This window comes from Myzus persicae, unplaced genomic scaffold (genome assembly GCF_001856785.1).
Source record: "Myzus persicae strain clone G006 unplaced genomic scaffold, MPER_G0061.0, whole genome shotgun sequence".
NCBI lineage: Eukaryota > Metazoa > Arthropoda > Insecta > Hemiptera > Aphididae > Myzus > Myzus persicae.
Genome location: NW_019104022.1, coordinates 808,546 through 833,586, shown reverse-complemented (window position 1 = coordinate 833,586; position 25,041 = coordinate 808,546). Strand labels below are relative to the sequence as shown.

General features: G+C 28.4%; 1 protein-coding gene across 1 annotated transcript in view; it reads right to left on the bottom strand.

The window, feature by feature from the left end:
• Nucleotides 1-20,709, bottom strand: part of LOC111037727 (inactive ubiquitin carboxyl-terminal hydrolase MINDY-4B) — a gene marked incomplete at its 3' end in the record, with an annotated part of 39,805 nt that extends 19,096 nt beyond the window's left edge. The window contains exons 1-2 of the mRNA XM_022320456.1: nt 20,301-20,709; nt 20,022-20,246 (exon numbers count right to left, since the gene is read on the bottom strand). Coding sequence (XP_022176148.1) covers nt 20,022-20,246; nt 20,301-20,340 — 265 coding nt within the window. The remainder of the gene's footprint in view (nt 1-20,021; nt 20,247-20,300) is intronic.
• Between the last annotated feature and the right edge of the window lie 4,332 nt (nt 20,710-25,041).

The following is a 25,041-nucleotide window of genomic DNA, read 5'->3' as shown; positions in this document are numbered from 1 at the left end:
TCACACATTTTAATAACTCAGAATAAATAATTAATAAAGTATGGTTTATGAAATATAATCATGCTTTATTAAATTTGTTTTTAACTATTCGACAGTTGTCTCTAATATTTTCTTATATATAGGTTCACTATTGATTGTAATTATACTAAATGAAACTGTTCAATCACACCTTCAATACTAAAAATAAAACTATTTTAATAGCAATAATGTTACTAACTTTACTAGTTTTATTTAGAATCTGAAAATATTAATTTTAAACGCTGAATTTATAGTATAATACTAGGTACTTTATACTTTTTACTACACTCAAAGTTATTTTTTATTATTTTGATGGTTACTTGAATTACATTTTTAAGTTCTGTTAGATAAAGTTACAACAAAAATATATGCTTACACCACTATTTATGTTACTTTCTTAAGTATTTTAAATATGAAATGAAATATGTCTTCAAAAACAAGTAAAAACTTTTTAATACAATTATAATACTGTAACAATTATTTTTTCATATATTCAGAATAAAATATTTGTTTTTATTAAATGCTTTTATAAATAATTACATAACGTCCTAGCATAATGCTGCAAATTTAATTTAATTGTAAATCATTATTTTTCCAAACTTCAAGTATGACCAAAGATAAAATATTTCTAAAAAAATATTTTAACTTGTATGCAGCATGGTATGTGATTAATTCATCAACAGGAATTGTAAACCGTCCCCAAATGATTTCAGAATATGAATATATTATTTTACCGTTTTAAAATTGCAAATTAAAACATACTCACCCAAGAGACACATTCCTCTTGAATATTAAATCTGGCTTGATGTGTTGAAATTATTTAATATCTCCAACAATTTGGTACCTAACGTTATTTTAACATTGAGACTAAAATATTGCTACTCAAACCAATATTTGTATTAGTTGTAAAATAAATACTAAACGGATTATACACAATACTGATATCTTAGTCCAATTAAAGAATGTAAGAATAAATTGCAGTATTTAAAAAATAGTTCAAAATTAAAATAGCCTTTTGATTGTACTACCCCTCTTATATTCATCAATTTAAAATAAAAATGCTAGAAATTTAAAATTCAAATTTACACGCTGTAACAATATCGTGGTATGAAAGTAATTTTATAGGCCACCGAGATGGTGGGTTGGGGTTTCAGTGGTGAACGATTCCACAAATATGCGGTACCGTGAAGATTTTAATAACAATTTATATACATACAAGACGTCACGTAATTTTTTATGCAACGTTAGCATTATAATTGTTTGCTCTCGTTAATATTACAAATTACAATTTAAAATATGTATAAATTAATTATATTATAATTTATTTAAAACTAAAATAATAATTTGAAAAATAGATAAATATTATATTAAGTTATTCATTATAATTTATAACTGAGGCAAATAGTATTTTCTATTTATTATTGTTACGAAACAGGGGTAAGTTGCTACAATATTATTTAAATGTGATGTTTTTAACTCAAATTTTTATTTTATCATCTCATATGCATGATGACATTTTAAAAATGATTTGTCTCTTTTTGAGCTAATTATTGGTAATATTTTTAATTTATTTTGTTTTTAGTTTTATTCTAAATATCTCAATAAAAATATTTTCACTGGATCAAAAATTTCAAAAATTTAATGCAAGGCTCATCCTGAGATGTATTAGTAGAAGTTTAAAAATATTAAAGATACATAAGCAAGATTATTTTCAATGTGCATTTAAATTTCAAATATTTACATGATTCATCAAAATTTCGAAAATATGTAAATTATTTTTCGGTAAAATTCATAAAAATGTTTATATTGTCATAGCTAAAAGCAGAAACTAATAGAAGATTCTCCAATTTTTCTGCCATTAACAAAATAAAAAGTTTACTGGAATGTAACATTAATTTTTTATGAGCATTTGAAATTAAAATTTTTACGATATTTGATATTTAACGGTAAATTAAAGAATTCCCATTGATCGAATGTTTTTATATGTTGTAATTCAAAAACGAATAACATTAGTAACTTGAATTGTAGTTATACTACTAGATATTAATAAATTACTTTATTTATTTATTTAAACATCTGAGGCTGTTAGCTGTAGGTTGTGGTACTGTAGGGTTTTGGAACTGTAGGGTTTTTGGAACTGTAGGGTTACGGAACACGTGTGTGTTTGTTTGGCAGAATTTCTAGTGGGCACCAGTAGGTTTCTTCCATGCCCGGTTGGGGGATGGCGGCCTCTCTCACCGGACACCGTGACTGCCCGGAGAGAAGTGCCTCCCGTGACCGATGTTCGAACCGGCGACGGTGCGCGTTGCAACAAAAATTACTTTATTAATATATTACTAAATATTAATATAGTTATCATTTACCGTATACGGTAAAATGTTCAAACTGTTTTGACTCTTTTTGCTCTATTTATAGTCATGAGCAATTTTTTTAAATTTTTTTAATTATTTTTCAGTTGGAAATTCATAACAAATGTGTTTTTCATAGCGAACCCCGGAAATCTTAATAGAAGATTAACAACAAGTTTTTCTACCTTTATCAAAAAAAGTTTACTAAAAATTTTACTATTTTTAATTTAATACTCGATTTTTATTTTTTTTTTTAATTAATAAATTTGATTATTTATACGAGAGTATGCTAGGATGAAACCACGACCCCGCTCAGAATAGTTTTTTGTATGCAATGGTTTATCATTGGATTCAAATATAACACATCCATAACAATGACATGCTCGAAAATTGGATACTGTACAGCACAGGCGTTTCATCACTTGTCTATGTTTTTATAGCTAAGGCTTGAATTTTAATACAATGCTTCTCGTACTAGTCTAGAACCAAAATAAACAAAAAAATATGATACAAACATACATTTTTACAGACATTTAAAGTTCGAATTCGAACAAAATTAGATATTCAAACAAAGAATAACGATTCTATTTATTTTGTTTTAATTTCAAAATAATTTTTGTTGGTATTTGAAATTCTCAAAATGTGTTGTTATATTTTAAGCGCACAATGCAATTTTCAAATGCAATGTTACAGGAAAAAATAATTCAACCTTCTAAATTCTACTATACCAATAAAATAGATTAATTTAAAAGCAATGATATCATACAATTTGGGACTTGGGTATTTACCACCTAAGTAATATAGAATCGATAAAGTATCAGACTCGTTGTTGAATTGCTTGATCATTGAATTCAAATTGAATTCAGTACAGTGACCGACTCAAATCCTACTGTACAGCAGAGTAGTCCCCACTTGCCCACCTTTTTATTTTTACTAAACATAGTTTGACAATTATTTTAAATATTGAATACTTATTTATTATTGTAGTTCAAGCTTAAATTTGAATATTGGTAAATTCTAATATAATATATCAACCAATTAATAAGCTATATTGTCGATGTATTTACTATTTTACAATACAAATTATTAGCCCAGAATGAGTCCTTGATTAATTGTTATGCAATTATCAAATAAAAAGCGGAGGGTAGATTTACTTTTATAAAATTCACAACAAATAAATAAACAATCATTATTTTTATTATTATTACTAACACAAGCATGTAATGAGTTCATAATATTATGATTTGTGAGTAAAAATATTGTCATATAATTTAAAATATAAATATTCATTTCATATTATTTAAGGTCCAAAATAGAAGTTTGGAGATACAAAATTATTCTTTTGAAAAAGTAGAAAGTTCTAAATATCTGGGAGTCGACATGAATAGCCGCAATAATTACCACGAAGAAATAAATCTGAAGATAAAAGCCGGAACAGGTGCTATTTCATGCCACAGAAATCCTTCAGGTCTAAGTTATTATCAAATAATCAAAAATGCGTTTTTACAAGATTTTTATAATACCGGCAGTTCTATACACATGCTAGAAAACTAGAAGTTTAAGAGGGAAAATTCCTAGGGAGCGTTTTTGGTACAAAAAAATGATCAAACAGGTGATTATAAAATAAGATCCAATAAGGAAATTAAAGACCTGTGTGAAGAAGAGGACATCATACAAATTCTTAAAACAAAAAAATGAGATGGTTCAGAAACGTATATGGAGATCGAGTGATATATCATGGCGGGAAACCTGCAGAAGGTAAGATACCACTGAGCAAGCCAAAGAAAAGGTGGAAAGATGAACCCAACCAGAATTGCGGGATACTTGGAGTTGATAACCCGGAGGAATTGACAAGGGATAGAGAGGAATGGAGGAGGGTATGTGGAGCAGTGATGGGCCTTAGCCTACAGAAGCTGAAAAAAAGAAGAAGATATTATTTAAGAGTTACAAATAAATGAAAACAAAACTCTCCCAGGTAAATATCGTATAAACATTTCATGCTCACGGCTAACAAAATATAATTTATTTAATCAAAATGAAATAACAATATTTGTGACCTTAAACAGTATTAGAATAATATTTACTATAAGTATTGCATGAGAATATAATATGTTATATTTATTATTATAGTTTCACTATTGTCCGTTGTTATGGATTGTTTTAAGATTGGTTCGATTTGAAACGTAACACGCATTAGAATTATTTATATTTACCAAACAAAAATTGTCAAAATTGTGCTATCGATTGCATATTGTTTTATTTTGTTTTTAAAAAAAATGCTTTTTATAGTGGCTTAACATTATACAATTTCGTTGGAAGCACGAACTACCACATCATTTAAAAAACAAATGCACCGAACTTACCACAGGGTACACAAACTTTTGAAACTATTATTAACTTTAGACAAATAAAAAACAAAGGATTTTATGTTATGCAACCCAACTATTATAATAAACATTATTTGATACAAATCGAGTTTTTCAAATCATATAAAACATGAAAAAATATGTGAACAATAATTCACAGTAAAATATAACTAAACTTTTTTTTTCCGTATTTATCAGTTATCATACTTATCCATATTCAGCACTCTATAGTCTATACTATAATAGGATAGATGATTTATACCGCAAAAGCAATAGGTAGTATCATTTTTATAACATTTTATAAGTGGAAAATATTTAGGTAACACTCACATCAGTTAATGAAATATACAAGAAGTTTTTAAGTTTTTTTAAGTACCTGAAGTCCTTAAACATTTAATTTTATGTGTAAATATAATATATTTTAGTTTGGTTGAGTTAACGATGTATTTTTGAAATGAGTTAGATCGGCATTTTAAATTCTTCTTATACTCGAAGTATCATCAATTATTGACGATTTATCTATTCACGGTTAACCACAGTAATTACAAACAAGCATTCAAGTACAGTTTGTAATTATTATACGTTTGAACATAGTATAATATAATGTCAACAACATTTGAACTTCAAAACTTCAAAACTCTACATCGCTTAAACTTGCTTTAAGTAGATAGACTTGGTACATTTTTTTTTTAATTTCTGTAAAAATAACTAATGATTAATCTTATATTTAATTTTCAAGACTTAGTCTTTAAAATCAAATATCGTAAACACTTTGTAAACTTGAAAATGTAGTACAAGGTTCCTTGTCAGTTGTTGTTAGTGGAAATTAAAAAATAATAAAAGTTGAGGGCAAATCCACAATAATCTTTTATGAGCGTTTGAATTTTGAATTTTGAAAAAATTTGTAAAAATCATGAAAATTCTCAAATTATATTGAGTAAGAAATTCATAAAAAATTTTCTTTTTGTATCTAAGATTTTAAAATTTGATACAAGATTCTTTATAAGCTTGTCTATCTTTAAAAAACAAAAATAATTTCCACCCGAAAAATAAAATGAATTTATTATGACCGTTTGAAGTCGATATTTTTACAACATTCATTAGATTTCTCATGTTTCTTATATTGTTGTAATTCAAAAACAAATAACTGCAGGTATTTGACATTTTTACACCATATGCTTATTCTATCAATTTATATACTTGATAAAATTCAAAAAATGTTTTCACTCGTTTTTAGCTGTTTACGGACATTTTCAATAATTTTTGGTTTATTTTTTTAAATATTTAAAAATAAACTAAATTACTAAGTAATGCTATAGGTTGACAGACCGTTTTCACTCTTCGCACAGAATGTTTTTTCGTATACAATGATTTGATGTCATTGAATTCAAATTTAACACCATCCGTCGTAGTGTCACTTGCAACATACTGTACGTCTATACAGCAGAGGAACATCCACTTACCTGCTTTTTTTAATGTTATATTTTTTTTAGGTTTCTGTTTGAATTGAAAAAAATTAATTTAATTTATTTCTTAGGTATAAAATTCAAAGAAATAACTATTGATATTTTTTGACGTTAACTCGAAATATTTTGGAAAACATTTCTTCTACTCAATTATAATATAATATAATAATCGTTTGTATCTGGTTTACAGGTTATTATATTCTATACGATATTATACCCTATGTTATACATTACAATAGAAAAGTATTATTTTAGGTAGCCACTGAGGTTCTTTTTTGTTCCTCTGAAGGCAAAGAACAGATTTACACTTCCAATGTAATTACCATTCATCATAATATTGAATAGTAATGAACCTCATTCACAGTTAAAACAAATAACCAGTTAAATCATTTAGTCAAAATTGAAATTGGCAGTTTTATTGTTCTTAACTATGAGTCAATAGTAATTTTGAATGGCACTGACGTGATGGTAATAGTAATTTACACGCAATTATTTAAATTATGTCACGCAAATTTTGAATTATTTTTCAACGAATGAATACGAGATATTTTAACTATATCCTACACAATTATTTGAAATAGTCATTATTTTATTCGTCTCCTATTATTGTATTGATTTATTTGTGGCGGGCGTGTTCTTTATCTTTATAACAGACTGCATTGCAATAATGAACGACTACCTAATAAGTAAACTATGTAGAGGTACCTGTAGCCTGTAGGTTATACGTATACCTAACTAACAATAAGACGTAAGCAGCTGATATTTCGTAACGTATATTATACCTATTTTGAATAATATATATATTAAAAATGTATTCGATACATAAAAAAGTGTTGGAAACTGCATTATATTAAAATTGATAATATTTTTTCAACTGTGTTGATTGAACATGAATATATTTGAAAAAGTTAAAATATTATAATATTCTCATCTAAATTCTAATCGAACTAACTCCATGGTCAAATACGCTTACGAAGTTTGACTAGACTAAATATTTTTAATATTTGATGTTCTTTCTCAACTTTATTCATATACATAGTATACACGGAAATATCATAATGTAGTACAAATTTATTTAAGCAATACTTACGACTTACCTATATAAAATACTAAATAGTTACACTTACAATACATATTAATTCCTATATTATAGACCCTGGTAATTTCACATATGGGCGAAGCCTAAACTTTTTTACATGAAAATGAATATACTGTTTGAGTGAATAAAATAAACCATTTGGGCTATTTAAGTTACTAGGTCCTATCAAAACTATAAATAAAACTCGATTATTCACTCTGTGAAAACACGTATAATTGTGAAAAAATATAAATATTATTATTATGTAAATATAAAAAAAAATTGTCGACGAATATTGGTCTATTTAAGTGGCGTTTGAATCTTGCATTTGATAACTGATAGTTGACTTTTCATCGTCAATGATATGTCAACAGTGTCAACCAAATTTTCTCGTTAGTGTTAAAAGTATTTTAAAACAAAAAACTGTTGTTATTTTAATTACATTTTATGACCCGGATATATTAAATCGATAATATTGGAATCGACAACTTTAAGTATAGCGGATCAAATAAACTTTTTATAATAGTACCCCAATACTGATAATCGTAGTCTGTCCAAATGGGAGAGGAGGATAGAGAAATGTTGTCACTCAAACGGTATTCGTCCAAATAGTGTATTATAAAAATTCACTCAAACAGTACAGAATTCAAGGTTCGATTCATCCAAGTGGACTACAGTTGTCCTTATAACAGATACCAAAAGGCAAAATATCAGCATTTTAATTTATAGGTATTAGCCGGTAATAATATGACAAACGAAAAAGTTACCTGTCCGCCTGTGTGCCGTATACATGATGGCGTTTAGCGGCAAAACGTTTTGTAATCGACACGAAACGTCGGAAGTCCGACACTCCCGCATCATCTTATCGCCGACGAACCTGACATAATAATAACAATAATAATAACACCAACACGAGCGACGACAAAGACAACGCAACCGACAACAGTTGTCGGTATATTGTCTCGCACGATTATTATAATATATTATACGCGGGTAAAATGAAGTAACAATAACTACAATAACTACGTCTTCGAACGCGTACGGTTATAATAGGATTTTCATCGAAAGTCTCAAAAATATAGTGTCGGCTTATAATAACACGCTCGAGGCCCGTCCGCCGGCGGCGGTTCCGCGTGTATTATAGGTGTTGCACTACCTACTTATCGGTATTATAATAATAATAATATTTATGGCTCCTCGATCGCTGGTTGTGTGCCGCCGTCCCGATAATGAAATATATTTAATAAAACAATATTATGTACATCACCGATAGAATATTGTTTTACGAGCACGCCACCGACACGCACACGCGATAATTGCCGTCGTCGGTATGAAACAGAGTGGTAGTCGTCGCCTTCGTAATCACCCCTAGACGTGTGATTGCTGTGCTTTATTTTTGGTTTTTATTTTTTAAATAATGAAACTTGTATTTGGTACGCGGCGGGAAATTTTAAATCGGACGAGGAAACGAACGAGCGCCACCGCCCCCCGTCATTATTGCGACGACGCCATCAACCTCCGTCACCCATTCGCACGACCTTATCGGTGTTTGTAAAGATATATGTGTGTATAATGCATAATAATATTATAATATATCCACGGTGGAGGTACCGCGAACAACCCTATATGCGAAGGGTGATAGTCGGTACCTATACATATATAATATATAGTGTATAATGCATATATTATACATGGTGCCGCCTACGCCTACCCGAACAATGACTGGCCGAACTCAAGTTCAAACATCATATCGGAGTTATTGGCCTTCGACTGCGATGTGCATCGTATTATTACAGTGTGTGTGTGTGTGTGTGTGTGTGTGTGTGTGTGTACGTTTGACACAATGAATAATTATTTACGAAGACTGCAAAAGGGGTAGAGTATGTGCGCGCGCTCCCGCACGTAACAGTGCTTCCGATAGTATAATAATAATAATATAAAGAAAATATTATATAATATTATGTGTATATAGAGAGTAGACGTCGTTAAAAGAAAAGAAAAAAAGTATGGGGATATTTCGTTATTTGATCGATCGTCGTTTGTCGGCCCACGGAAACGCGGCTATATACCTAGCTTGTATTATATAGTATTTGAAGGTCTCGGTGGAGAAAGGAACAAAAAAAAAATTCACTCAACATAATCAGTGTTGAGTAGTACCGGTTGACGAGATCCCAACAAAACAAAACGACAGTAAAAATAATAAACCTTAAATAAATAATGAAAAAAAAAATTACCTTTATCTGTTATTCGATTTTCATCTATTACATCGTTATGTACAATCGAGTATTTTATATTATAATATTATATACAAAAAAATATAATAATTGTACGCATAAAATATGAAGTTGCAAAGTTGTCCGAAGCGTGATTGTTGTTTGCCTACGTAATTACATCCATCGTTTACGATTTTCAAACCATGAAAAATAATTGAAAAAAAAGTAAATAAATGATGAATAATTTACCTATATAGTTTCAAATAAAAAAAATTTAGTATACATAATTTTATCAGGATTCACGATTTCCGTTAATATATTATAATGGATTCTAAAGAGCTACCTTGCTACCTATTGGAAAAAAACTAATTTTTTTGTCATGATTATTTTATCTCTTACGCCTCGCATTTTTTTGCAATTTCCTTTTTTTAAGACTTCTCACTATGGTTAACTTTTTACTGGCTTTTTTATTTCCCTTTAAATAAGTTTTAAAATATTAATATTACACCCGAGTTCATTATTATTACTATTTAGGTACCTACTAAGAATAATAATAATTATTCTACCCAAAGTTCCGTGATCGTGAATGGATGGTCTTCTTCAACATATGGTGTCTGGCAAAAAACTCTATGATTGAATTTTTTTTTTTTTGTTATTTAAGGATTTTGTATTCAATCTATTACAATATAAAACAGAACAATAAGAACAATTGATGAATTAGTTAAAAGAAAAAATAAAATAAAAATAAATAACCTAATAGACCGAATGTAGAGGCCTCCCAGCGGAGGTACTACGACATAAGTAGGACTAAATTAGGCTAGCAGGTCACGACACCACTATATTTTAGGTATTTTAACTGGACTACCTGGGATAGAAGCAGATGAATGATCGGAGATTAACGGATTCTTATGGTGGGCTAGGCAGCTATTGAAACGTTTATAGTGAGTTTTGGCTAGTTCAGATACAAATGGTATTTTGAGATTAGAATGGAGGGTGTGATTAGAGACATAGAATGGCGCTTTTAGAATTGTACGTAGAGTTTTGGATTGAAATCTTTGAATGCGGTTGATGTTGGAAATTTTGGCAGCGCCCCATAGTTGAATCCCATAAGTCCAGATGGGTCGGGGAAGGAGTTTGTAAAGCAGGAGCTTATTGGAGAGTTTCATGTGCTTTGATGTTAGAAGTGAACGAAGGAGTCGGAAGCGGTCATTAAGTGTACGGGTTTTGCTAATTATGTGAGGTTTCCAGGTGAGATGGCGGTCAATGACAATAAGGATACCAAGGTAACGTATGCACTGCGCAGGGGGAAGTGATTGATTATTGAGGTAAAGTGTTGGGCATACTCCGTGACGAAGTGCAAAGGTACCGTGGATGGATTTGGTTTCATTCATTTTTACTCCCCTTGTTTCGTACCACGATTCAAGGGAGAAGAAATGATCTTGTATGTTGGAGGAGGACAAAATGGGAGATTGAATTTTAAAAATATTATATTTATTGTTCAAAATTTATATTAAAATAAATTCAATTTTACGATAAAAAATTAGATTTGTGAAATTGTTCATAAACACCATGATTAAAAATTAAACTAATACATCCATAATTTAATTAATTATGTTTAGCATTGATTTTATTATTGAATTATGTATTTGCCTTTATATGTTATTTTATTATTTATATATACGACTGAACAGCAAATGTTATTGGTGTTTCTAAAATACATTACAATTTAAAACATTTTAACTTAAAGTTTTTTTAAAAATAGTTTAAGTATTATCATTATTATTATATATTTATTATATTTTTTTATACGTATTATATATTTATATCTAACCATATGTGTTGTAGGAAGTGACCAATTCGATGAAAGCAAAGATATTGAAATTTGAGAATTTTAATTTTTAGGTATAAAATATATAACATAATTTATTCTAGCAAACTTCAATCATCGCGGTTAATGTGGAATCTTTTTTACTACACACTGCCAATAATCACAAGTCACTATTTATTATTGTTAACTGGTAATACAGCTGTTGTTTAATATAATAATATTACATTTTAAAGAAAACATATTATTATTTCCTCTTATGGTTTGGTCACTACAATTATATGAAATAAATATTTAATAGGATTTTTTTTGTGTTTCCTATAAAATTGTATGCACATTAATTATTAATTGGAAGATATACAATAATATTTTTTCTGTCTGCATAGCTGTTAAATATTTGTACGTCAAATATGTAAATATTTTTTTAACAACGTTTTTATTCAACTATACGAATAGTGTTTTTAAGCAAACTATACAATTGTATAATATTAAATATCTGCGGAGAGTATAATAAATGGAAAAATAATTTGAATAAATTATATTTTTACTCTCGAGTCAATGGCTTGGATAATAATAACACTTTGTCAACATAATAACCCGAAACAGAACAACAATTTCAACTGGACGATTTGCTTATGTTTAATGATGATAATTAATCTACTTAAACTAAGCTGAATTGTAATTACAATAAGAAATTTGGGTATTTAAATAAATTATCAATGTTCGTTTTAGACACTTGAAAAGATCTATAAATTAAGGTGAACTATGCACATTCGCAAATTATAAATACTTAGTGATTATTGATTGCTTATATTATTACAACTGTTTTTAAAAACATAAATTAAATGAAAAAATGAAATATTTTCTGTAAGTAGACAATTAATAATAGCCGACAGCGACTTGTTAGATTAAAATATATGAGGACAGAAAATGTCTAGACATCATGTCGCTTTAAACCAAAACGAATAAATTATTAATTACTATACAACTCAAACTTTTACATAAGGGTTTTTATTTATTTGTATGTAATTATGGATGAGTTTATCTTTGAAAAGCAGTATGATAGTTATATAGTTACTATATATATTTATAAGGGTTTCTCAAAAAACTGCGGGAGCTTAAAGTTGCCCGTGTTTTATTGGACTGGGATTTTCTGTGCCAACCTTGTTTTAAATATTAAATAGTAATTTATTAACAGCTTGAAAATATATAATATACTTTCTAGTGAATCATGTTAATGGGTACTCTTAAGTTTAACTTTCAAAAAAAAAATGTTTTTAAATCTAGTAATTTATGAATATTTATATATAAAATAAAAAATAAAAAATAAAAATAGGAATTTATTGTTATAAAAAAATATATTTAAAGGTAGATATGTAAAATCTTAGACATAACATATACGTATTTAATTATAATAAATGTATGCGGTTAATAATTAAAAGTAGGTAGTACAAATAACAAATTGTCCGTATTGTAAGCTTCGTTTACCACGAGTCATTTTGGTGTAGGGAATTTGTTAGTAACTTCACGTAATTCATCACCTACCTGTTCTACCTATATAAGTATTAATGTATTATATTATTATACAAAAACTGGCGCTGTGTTATACACATTACATGAAAAGTGAAGGCACTAATATATATTATATAGTACCTATTTTAAGGTAAGATTTACGCACTGCGTATAAATAAATTTTAAACACTGAAATACAATTGATCGTGGTAATTCTACCATACGTGTTGCACACTATTTAAAAATATATATTTTAATATAATGTGACAGATGGGGGTGGGTTTAAAAATGCGAATAGGTACTTCAGCAAAATGAATTACTTTATGAACAGTAATGTGACATATAATATTTATGTAGATGGTTGATTCATAAATATAAAGATTTGTAAACAGTTGACTACTAAAACAGAATTTATAAACAGATAAACTCGGTTAAGAAATTAATTCAACTTGGACATAGTTTTAAATCTTAAGCGATACCAATATTTCAAGATATCACATTTATAAAATATACATAAAATAAAACAAAACTTGTATAGTTGAACGCGTGTCACTAATTACTGTAATAACCAAAAATCACAAATAAACATACATAAATGTATAAAATGAAAAAAAAAATATTGATTTAAAATTTTTAAATATTTAAGAACATATGATCCCCGCAGAAATAAAAGGGGGGGGGGGTTAAAGTCAAAAATCTTTGTTACACACTTACACAGCACATACAAGTATTTTGTATTTGCAAGGGATAAAACGATTAATAATAATTAAAATAGCAGAAAAGGGTATGGCCTGTTCTTGAAGAACATGATCTGGTTAGTGAAATATTGTGTACATCTATATACTGAAATTAATTCGAAGCTTCTGAGCAAAATAATTCATGAATACAATAAAATTAGTTGTAAATACTAAAATAGACTTTTTAGACATTTTGAACTTTGTTAAAAAATACATTCAACTTGACAGACATGGATTAAATTTTAAACAACACCAATATTTCCAGATATCATGTTTTATGTTCAAATATAAAATACAGTACATTATACTCATAATAATATTAATTAAACTTATACAAATTATGTCATTGATACATTGCCATTTATTACAATATCTTATGAAGAAATTCATACATTATATCTCATATTATTTATATTTTATACAATCACAAAAGAGGAATAGATATGTTCTTTTATCCTAGTGAAATTTTAGACTGACAGAGCAAATTATTGTCATACAAACGATACATATCTACAATATACATATTATACGTCATAGGTAAGTACTTATATATACAAATGTAGGGTAAATAGTTTTTGTTCGTCTTACTGAACAACTAGAACATAATATAGAATGCATGTAGGTATGTGTCGTAAACAAAATAATCAAAAAGTGACAGAAAGGTTACTTTTTTTTTGAAACCTCGATGTCAATGAAAATTATATGCATAATACATAAGAGCTTGCAGATATAAGTAATGTAGGGTTAGGTTATGCTTAATATTTGACTGTATGTATTATGAAAACCTAAAAGGATTGATAATAGCTAACACCATTGACCAAATAAAGTAAATTGTATTAGCTTATTAAATTGGTAAACGAAGGACCAAACTGCGATGCCTAAATCACTAATTACTATGACGTGCATAATTAATAATTATACATTTATAAAATATTGTTGTTTCATAATACAATTGTAATCACTCATGAATAATATTTAATATACCCATTATGTTGATTATGGTAATGGTTTTGTTTTGTCAGAGGATAGTCATCATTTTTTCCCAATAATCAATATCTACCTATAGTTGTGTGTGTGTGATTGTATATATTTTGAATACATTTAAAGTGAAATTAAAATTTAAAATCACCTTCAAAATAACGATTGATTGAAGAAATGTAAAAATGGTCCATATAATATATGACATGTTAGTATAGCATTGAACAATTGTTTTATTATGACATTTATATACATTTTTAACAGTAAACTTAAGACTCAATAATATTGTTTGAAAAAAAATAGTTCTATTCTGATACATCAGCTATATAATATCTATTTATGTATCTGTTCCAAGTGTTCCAACTATACAATAGTTTATATTTTTAAATAAAGATATACCATTTTCTTTTGCAAACTAAAATATATAAAGTGAAACCTCTGAATAACGGACACTCTCGGTCGCCGTAATTTTGTCCGGTATTTAGGGGTTTTCCTATGTAAAAATGGTGAAAATGTCCTCATCCCCATAAAAACGTCCGCTGTTTAGAGGTGTCCGTCGGGAGGTTTCACTGTATATACAAAAATATACAAGGGCACTAACAAAAAAAATAGGTAAAAATGTAAAATACATATCTTCCCAACAATATAATATATTGATATATGGCTATTCTATTAGTCTCAGTTGTCAATAAAATACACTTTTAACTTTTATATGTGCCATAGTTATGTATTATTTAATCTTTAATATAATATTAAATAACTCTTTGTAATTAATGGTCGAGCTGAATAGTTTTTACTGCAGTTCTAAATATAAAAATAAAAAAAACTCTTGAGATATTAATTTATTAAATTTAATATTCTCAAAAATAATTTTACTTGATAATTTATTACTGAAAAAAGTATGAGTCATGAGAGATATACTTAAAATATCTATTATTAAATTTATTAATTTCATAATAAACGAAATAATGTGTTGTTAAAGTTTAAACTATGATTATGTAAGCTCCGGATGTACGATAGTGTTCAAAAAACACTTACATTTACTATAAAACTACTATAAAAGTACAAAACATAATAGTTTTCAGTTCTTTAGAAAATAATGCTATTATAATTGTATTACAATTTATAATGTTTCAAGATATCTAATGTTATTCAAGTTAATATGTATCTTATACTTGTGTCATTAATCCAATTTAATTGTTATTTTTATTCTTTTTATTTGTCAAGTATAAACACATTTTATTTTATATTTATTTTTTTAGAGTCTTAAATATATTCTGTCGATATTGTAACAATATTCTTAAAACTTGCATTGGTTTAATATATTATTGTTAAGCTTATTGTATTACGCTATATGCCTATATAACCTGATTTTAGAATGGAAAATTAACAAAATATACCAAATACTGCACTTGTAGCCAATATTTATACCTCCATTGTAGTGTACTTCAGTTCATGGGGCAATTGGCGTCGGTATACTTCGCTTTATGAACTAATTCGAACGATAGCACTTGGTATATTTTCGAACGTGGTTCAAACTACTCTCTAAATTTTTTTAATTTCTCTAAGGAAAATCTTTGATCAACCCAAAAAAAGTTCAATTCTCATGATCAAAACGATATCCTTGTGTGAGCCACTCTGTAGCAACCTATATAGGTTGAAAATTGGAGCTATAAGCATAGTCTCCAAACCCTCAAGGAACATGAGTACAACATTTTGTGCCAATTGAATAAGTGGTTCTAGAGATTGAGTACTAATAAACGCTCAAACATTTTTAAATGTAAAGAAGAATAATAATAAAAAGGTATAAAGATAATGACTAAATAACTTGACGATACAATCTTGGTTACTTAAGCGAGTTTGTATAGGAAAAAAATTAAGGTTGATTTTAGAACTATATGTTGGAGGTCTGGAGGATTTTATTAAAGGATAGTGAAATATTTTTTCTAATCAAAATTATAATAAACAACAAAATTGACTTGTTTTTAAAAAAAACGTAGGCTATATTTTTAATTGTTATTTATTGGAAAATTTTACATTGTTCCAATGTGCTTTTACTTGTAATAGTTTTCTATGAGAATATGAATTTTAAATAGCTCTTTGACCCGGCAGATTATATTTTTTAGGTTGTGAGTACATTTAACTATACAAGGATGTAGAAAAGTGTTTTGGATGGACAAACGGGGCTAGAAAAACTTCAGTGTACGAATGGAATACGAACTGAGATTTTCAGAAGAAACCTCTAAAAAAATTAGAACAAAATAGTAATTTTAATATGTCGCAATAAATGCATTAGCATCTACTTATGTCCTATGTAGTGTACATCCGCTTATATCACAAATATGGTGGAAAAATTGAGAGGATATATTATATAAAACGAAGACAGTGTGACGTGGAAGCAAAACGCAGCATAGTGCTTAAATTTTGAAAATCACGTGCCATTTAAACGGTTTATATTATGCGGAATGGACGTGGTTTGAAAACTTCTATTGTCGATACAAAAGCCGTCTCGTCGGCGGATGAATTGACATGCAACAATCATAATACATATAGATATATGTACGTGCGTCATAACACGGCGGGTAGGAGTTTTGCATTTGAATCTCTACGCACGTTCGAGACGACTCTGAATACAATTTTAACCCTCTCCGAATACACCTTACGCGCTCGTCTTTGCACTATAAGTAGGTATACTAGGAGAACTAGATCTCATTTATTTGCCGATAAGCGAGCTGCACATTGTAAACAATATATAAAGCCGCCGGAGGTTATTGAATTTTCCGTATCGTCATAAACCATTGACATTTTATTCGTTCTGGTAGGTATACTACCTATCCGTGGCTAGGTATTTGAAAATAAATAAATTCGTCTACGCGACAATAATACAAAATAGAAATGTCGGAGATACGCGTGCATAATGCACCATGTGAGTATACGAGTAGCGGAGTTAGCGAAAACCCGAAGGCAGTTTTAGCCCAAAAACACTAGATTTGTTTCAAAATGTTGTTATGTATATTGTGTATATTATGTATATTAATATGTTATTGTACATTTAGTACATTACTGATAAAGTGATACCATGTTGACGAAATATTAAAGAGACACGTCATACACTCGTTTTGACGTATTTTTCATGCAATATTTTTCTATGACAACCCCAATAGGTAACAACCCAATATCACTATGCGATCTACAAAAAAAAAATGATGTTCTTATAAAGTTATAAATGGTGGTGGTGGTACAATGAGTGTGATCTACATTATGGACATTTTTTTTTTATTGTTCTATTAAATTGTTTTAAAATATTTATAGTATAATGATTCAAAATTAGGTACTTAAGTATTAATGAAATAATAGAAGTTCAGTAATTGATGGACACGTAATAACGATTTTTATAATTTATGTTTCTACACATCGAATCCTTTTTATTTTGTTTGCTAATCAATTTCAAATATTTTTGTTACACAAACGATAAAATATATTAGCCATTTATAGATATAGAAACGTGCATTTAATCAGACATTGAGGACATTGTATATAAGATTAGAACATTAGTATACTTTTTTTATCTACACATATTGGACAGAACATTTATTATTGGTAGATTGGATATTGAACTGTTATACTTACCAGAATATTATATACATTACTAGCTGTCCCGTCACGACGTTGCTTATGTATAATATAGCTACATAAAAAACCACCCTTTAACACCTTAGAGGTCAAATTTTGAAAAATCCTTTCCTAGTTACTACCCTTATATTGCTTAAGAAACCTCTGTACAAAATGTCAAGTCTCTATAGAGACTCATCGGTTTGGGCTGGGCGTTGATGAGTGAATAGGGACGATCTTCTATATGTATTTAGATATCTTAGATTTTATTAGTTCAATTGAAAAATAATTCGTTAAGTACCTATAACTGCATTAAAATAAATAAATAAATAATTAATTTGTTTTTGTTAAATTTGCTGAATTACCCGGCTTCGCCCGTGTGTAGTTTTTTCTTTCTCAAAATGAAATTCTTAAATCAACATACATTGTTGTGTTTTACAGAAGAAAAAAATGTATTTTTCTTAATTTCTTAATTAAGTATTAGCTGAATTATAAATAAAACAAAAATAATAATAGTACTAATATTCACAAATGAAACTGATCCTTTGCATTCCGTTGCCCGTTAAAAATGCCAACTCTACATGAGACTTACTTGTAATAGTGTGAGCACCGAGTAGTATATTATCAGGTAGGCTATCCACCTGTAGTGGATTTTGGACCCCGCTAGGTGCACACTTCAATATGAATAATATGTTTAATTTGAATTTCATTAATTATTTTTATTTTGTACATGACGATGAGCGGCGGATAAGTGTAACTCAGTGACAGCCACCTTTTTAGGCAATGTACTAAAATTCAATTTAATGCATTCTTAACCTGATCTGCCCGATTAACCAATGGCAACTCAAAAAATAAAATAAATATTAAGTTCTGCTAAAAAATTAAGAAAATTGCTCGGAAAATTAAGTATTAATTAAAATAAACGTGTAAATTTTATAACTGTACACATGTCACATATTGTATGGCACGGCGGCCCGCGGGTGACTTAAGTTTGTTTAAGATTTTATGCATGGTTGCTTAAACTAACCTTGATAAACAAACTCTTATCAAAAAACTCGCTGTAAAATTCTTCATTAATCTTCCGATTGATTCCACTGTGAAATGAGCGCTAAGAAATTATAAATTAACTGTTTTACATCATAGATAGAAGATAGATTGATTTGTTTTAAATGAAAAGCGATAAGCGTGATGCCTCGACTAAAGGAAATAGGGATTTATTTTTTTATACATAGAGAGATATAGATAGATTGTAGAATTTTACTTCTAGGAACAATTCACATCTACACGCCGATCAAACACATATATAGTTAGACGGACAAAAAGTTATGGATGCATGTCGCTATGGAAACCCACAGGTCGCAGTGTTGTTAAATATGTATGTAGATATACAATTTGTACGTAAACAATTTATTTTTGCCGATTTCACCCCTTTAAAATAAAAATTTAAAAAAATCCTTTGTGGAACTTGACATCCTCAAAATTTCAAGTTGATAACTCAAATAGGTTCGGCTCTGCGTCGATTAACTTTCCTTTATATATAGAAGTAATATAATATATAAATATACTATTATAATCTATATTATAGATTATAGTCCATAGGTATTAATGTATCATAATGTTCAATGTTACTTTTAAAAACGAAAAAATAGGAATAATAAACCTACACAATATAATATTATATTGTATAATATATATGAATATATATATTGTGTTATTTTGTACTTAAATATATTATGAAATAATAATAATTATGACTGGAAAATTATACGATGGATAGAACAAACTATATGCATCGTCAAAACGTACTTGGACGTCTGTTTTGAAACTACAAGGTTTACATGGGAGAACTAGAAACAAAGAAATCTTACCGTTTTTCACGTCCTTCTGGGTGCGAGTCACCCCTTGCAGCCTGTCGGCGGACATGGTGGCGGCAACCGCTTTAGCCACGACTCCCAGTTTCTTCACAGGCCTGCCACCACCGACGCCTCTGCTGTGATTTCCAGTCGTTTCGTCCATTTGTCGGTTACGACCACCGCTGTAAAAGTCGCCACTGGCATTTCCGGAACGCGAGCCCAGTGGCATTTCAGCCTGCGCTGTAGCAATACAATAATATTGTGATATAATGGATAACAATTTTTTAGACTAACCCAATATTATGATTTGAATTTCGTTTTTTGACGGTCGCATACAAGGTGTGTGCGCCACGAGGTAGTGCGGTGTAAAGTGCAAGATTCGTTATGCGTGGAAAAGAATTAAAAACGTGAAAAAAAACTGTTTCACGTGTTCGAAAACCATTAGGTACAGAATTTCCAGGGTTGGAGGCAAGGGGGAGCCGCGCGTATCGAACACCGAGCGGTGGCGACGTTCACGCCATACCGTAATCAACGACAACCTTAGTGGCGATAATATAAACGATAATTTAGCACCACACACACATTAGTATGTATAAAATAAATGTGTGTGTGAGTATAAACTTACCGTAGAAATTTCGGAAAATGAAACAACAGCGGCGATGGGTATATGATAATTACGCACGGTCGTCAAACTACGGTGGTAATTATTATTATTGGCAATCGTGTCCAAAAACGTTCGTGTGATTTCATGACAGATCAGTCGACACGCCAACAATTTGTTAGGTACTCAAAGTTCAGACGCCGAATTTTATCGCGCCGAATATACGAAATCCAGTGAGCGTGTAAAAACTAAGAGTGATGTATATACGACCGTTGGAAATGATTTATCGTTCGATTAATAACATTTTTAATTTTCTTAAAAGAAAAAACAAGCTATAATATCTAATTATTTAAATAACATTACTAATATTTAAGTATCGATATTTCAATCGTAAGAACAATAATAATATTATAAAAACAGTACAAAATATATTTGTCTTGACTAATTTACCAAAATTTCAACCATGTACCTAATGTTTGTCATGCGATACAATTGCATAAAAAATACTTATTTTTTTAAATAATATTTTATTATTATAACTGCTCAAAAATATAAAATAAGAAAGTCAATTAAATTCACACATCACATTTTTGGATCGTGTAATATTTATACTATCGTGGTTTAAAAATTAAGAATAACTTTAAATTTGAATAAGCCTGACAACATTTATAATTATTATTTATTTAACTTAATATTCGTTTTAATCTGGTCATTTTGGGATCAATAAAACACAATGATGAATTGTTGTAACTATACATTTCCTTGTAACAATACTACAGAATACCTACTTCAAGGAGAAAGGGATAAAATATATTAAGATTTCAAAGAACTGAAGAACTTGAATAACGTTGATAAAGGTATCACATTTGTAAATCAAAACGTTCGCCAGGTTTAGCCGACGACATTTATCACGTGGCGCCCTGATTAGGCAATTTCACTACATCCGACCGTTCCATAACCTGAATCATACGAAAATCCCCTATTGTTTAACCTACAGGTCATCAGCGAAACGTAGAATCTACAATACAACATCTAGACAACTTTTGAATGGCACTTTCTACAATATAATACAAAGTATGGGCAGATACAATTATACCATTAGTTCATTGTTCGGATACTAAGAACAATTATTATGTCCCAGCTATTTATAATTATTATTTTCATTCAAACAATAGAGTGTAAATCAAAAACGTACAATATTGCAAATATGCTCAGAATTATGTTGGATAAATATTAATAATTGTAGGTACTATACAAAAAAATATTCCAAACTTCCATCTACTAACAAGATAAACTGTGAAAATCGTTCGATATTCAACTATACGGTTATTTCTAGTATACAATTATACTAAACGCGCACTACTCTATATGGTTAAAATGTAAAAATAAAATTTTCTAGCACTTTTTAAAATAATTGAGAGAACTAAAAACAAAAATTATAGAATAAATAATATATATAGACAGTACCGGTTGATTACAATCGATGTTGTTGTACTACAAAAATAAGAAATAGTAGATTCTTGAAATTTTCAATAATTATAACATTTTCTAGATATGATAACATTTTCAATATATTTTCAAATATTTTGGAGTTAAATAGGTATACAATTTTCAATTTAACTAGCTACGTATAAGGCTCGAAAATTTAATTCAAAGTTTTTGTTACAAGTTTTTCTCTTAACAATTTAAAAATACATACCCAACATTTTTTTTAAAGACATTTTATTATTTGAAGGTAATATTTTGGCAATAATGGATAACTTTAAAATTACTAAATTTTAAATTTTAAAATAAATGTTAATAAGAATATGTTACAATCTAGTTTATTTATTTTAATAACAATACATAATAATATCATGTTATAGAAGGGAGAAAAACATAGATGTTGGTGTATAAAAATACACCCATCAGTGACATTCTGCTTGAGATTGAACGATTAAGTATGAGAATAACTAGCCCCCCCCCCCCTCGTATGCACGATATTAAGACACTACTTTATTTTAATTCTCAGATCAGAATTTCTAGCAAGTAAAAATCGAAATGTAAAAAAGTTTATTCTCGATTGATTTAATCGAGGTGATCGTGCGGGGTTAATTTAAAGACAAGGTGGAACGTTGGTTATTTTTAAGAGTATTATTAAATAGTAAATACTTGAGTTTAATTTAATGTTGATTTTTTAGCAAATATTATAAATCTTTAACTTTAAATATAAGAATTTAGTTTATAGGTTAGTATATATTTTATTTTTTACTAGCGGTATTAAAAATTTAAAAAAAACGAATTGTATTGTATGACTTATAAAAAAAAATACATATTATAGTAGGTTGTACGAGTATAATTAAATTATAAAATACCCTTAGAAATAGAGTGAAAAATCAAATATTTTCCGCTAAGAACCGTTTTCGTGTACAGTTTTAATGAAGAAGTACACAGTACTCTCGATACCTCCTATGCAACTGATATTCTATTTTGTATATCAAAGAACGAGTTACTTGTGAGAAAAATTTCAATTTCCGTATAGCTGTGGATATTGGCATACAGACAATCGCTAACGTACGGAAATCGTTCTTATGGTGTACAAAATAAACCCCTCGAACAATTGTTTGAAACCCTTTGGTTTTAATGTTATTTATATATTATTAGAAACAACCTTTCCCCTTTTTCATATTTAATCCAAGCATTAAGTGATTATTATATAGATATTTTGACATGTGCAATTGTCTATAGTGGCGTATGTCGTATGTGTGATTTAAGAAGAAAATAATTTAACTGTGAAATAATATTTTATGTTTTTGGAAAAAGTGCCTTTTTGGAATTTATTTTTATAAATGTTAACAATCTACAATGGTTTTGTAAAAAAAAAAACAAATTTAGCAACTTAGTTTTAGAAAGAATAAACATATTGATTTAAGTGAAAATTTAATAATTTATTAGCATAATTGGCATGAAAATAAACAAAAAAAATAATATTTAAGTATACAAATCATATACCCGTATTTTCAACATAAACAAACTTTTGAATTTAATCTCTTCGACGATATTTAAAAGTACATAATCTTTTATTTTATTTTTGCATTTCAGTTGAACTCTGTAATTAATGCAAAGTATAATATTTTTCATAATTAGGTTTCTATAAAAAATCTTTCGAAGAAAAAATCAATAGTGTACTTTATATACAATGCATAATATTGTAATACAAATGTACATAAATATAATATTATTAATTGATGCATACATGAAAAATATACCTACTAAAATATCATCATATAAAAATTAAAAATTAAATCAAAAAAATTATATATATATATTTTAATTAAATGTTTTTTGAAAATAATTCTTCTTTAATATTTGAATTTTATACTACCTAATAGAATCATACATATTTTATAATCGGTGGGTAATTTTAATCAAATGCATTGATCAGTTATTATTGGCAATTCATTTTGTATATTAAACCATGTTGATAACCAAACTGAAAAGTGTAACGGTTTAAAAAATTAAAGTGATGTTAATATGTTTTTTTTATATATACATACAATGTAAATGTAATAAAATTAAAAATATTCCAAATATCAATTAACTATTAATGCCTATTATTATCAGTACCGATATAATATTAGTATGTGTTTCGTATAATTATGTGAATATACTTGTTAGTACTTACCTTGTATGTATGTCGTTAACTTCTACCCATAAGTAACTACAATAAACTTCCAAACCATTAAAATGTGTTGCCGTGCGTTACCAATACAGTCATTGATTGCATCGCCCACCTCCTTTGCTCATTAAGAAATGCGTGTTGGGCTGACCTAAAACTACAGTTAGGTAAGCGTAATCCCTCTGTCTAACAGCAGTTGTTTACATAAGTGTTGTTGTAAAACGATGACATCATGCAATAAATGTTTAGTTCCAAATCATTGTGAAAATATAAATGAAGATAATAGAATCGATTAAAATATATAGAGCTTATAATAAATTTAACTATGTTATAAACTAGGTACCTAGCCACATAGGCACCTGCACAAGTATTAGTTATTATATGTAGACACATTATTACTTAAAGGTACATAATTCCTTGTCTGTGATAAGAAATAAGACAAAGAATATTTTTCTATCATTCAGGATGAGTAGGTAGGTATAACTTTGGGCTAAATAAAGCGAGTAGTGAGGTATCATATTATTCCAACCCTTATTTGCCCAGACCTGCAGTGTAATACTAATATTTTGTGTGCGTAATAAAAACAAACGACACTCAAGTGAGCCAGAATAATTCACATTCTGTTGAATAAAAATTAGATTAATAAATTTAACTCGATCTCTTATCACACTAAAAATGGTCTAATTTAAACTCAAATATTTCTATGGTTATTATCACTGCTCTGAGCATCGTTTCTAATTTCTATTAGTACGAAAGTAAAAATGTTAATTTCTCGT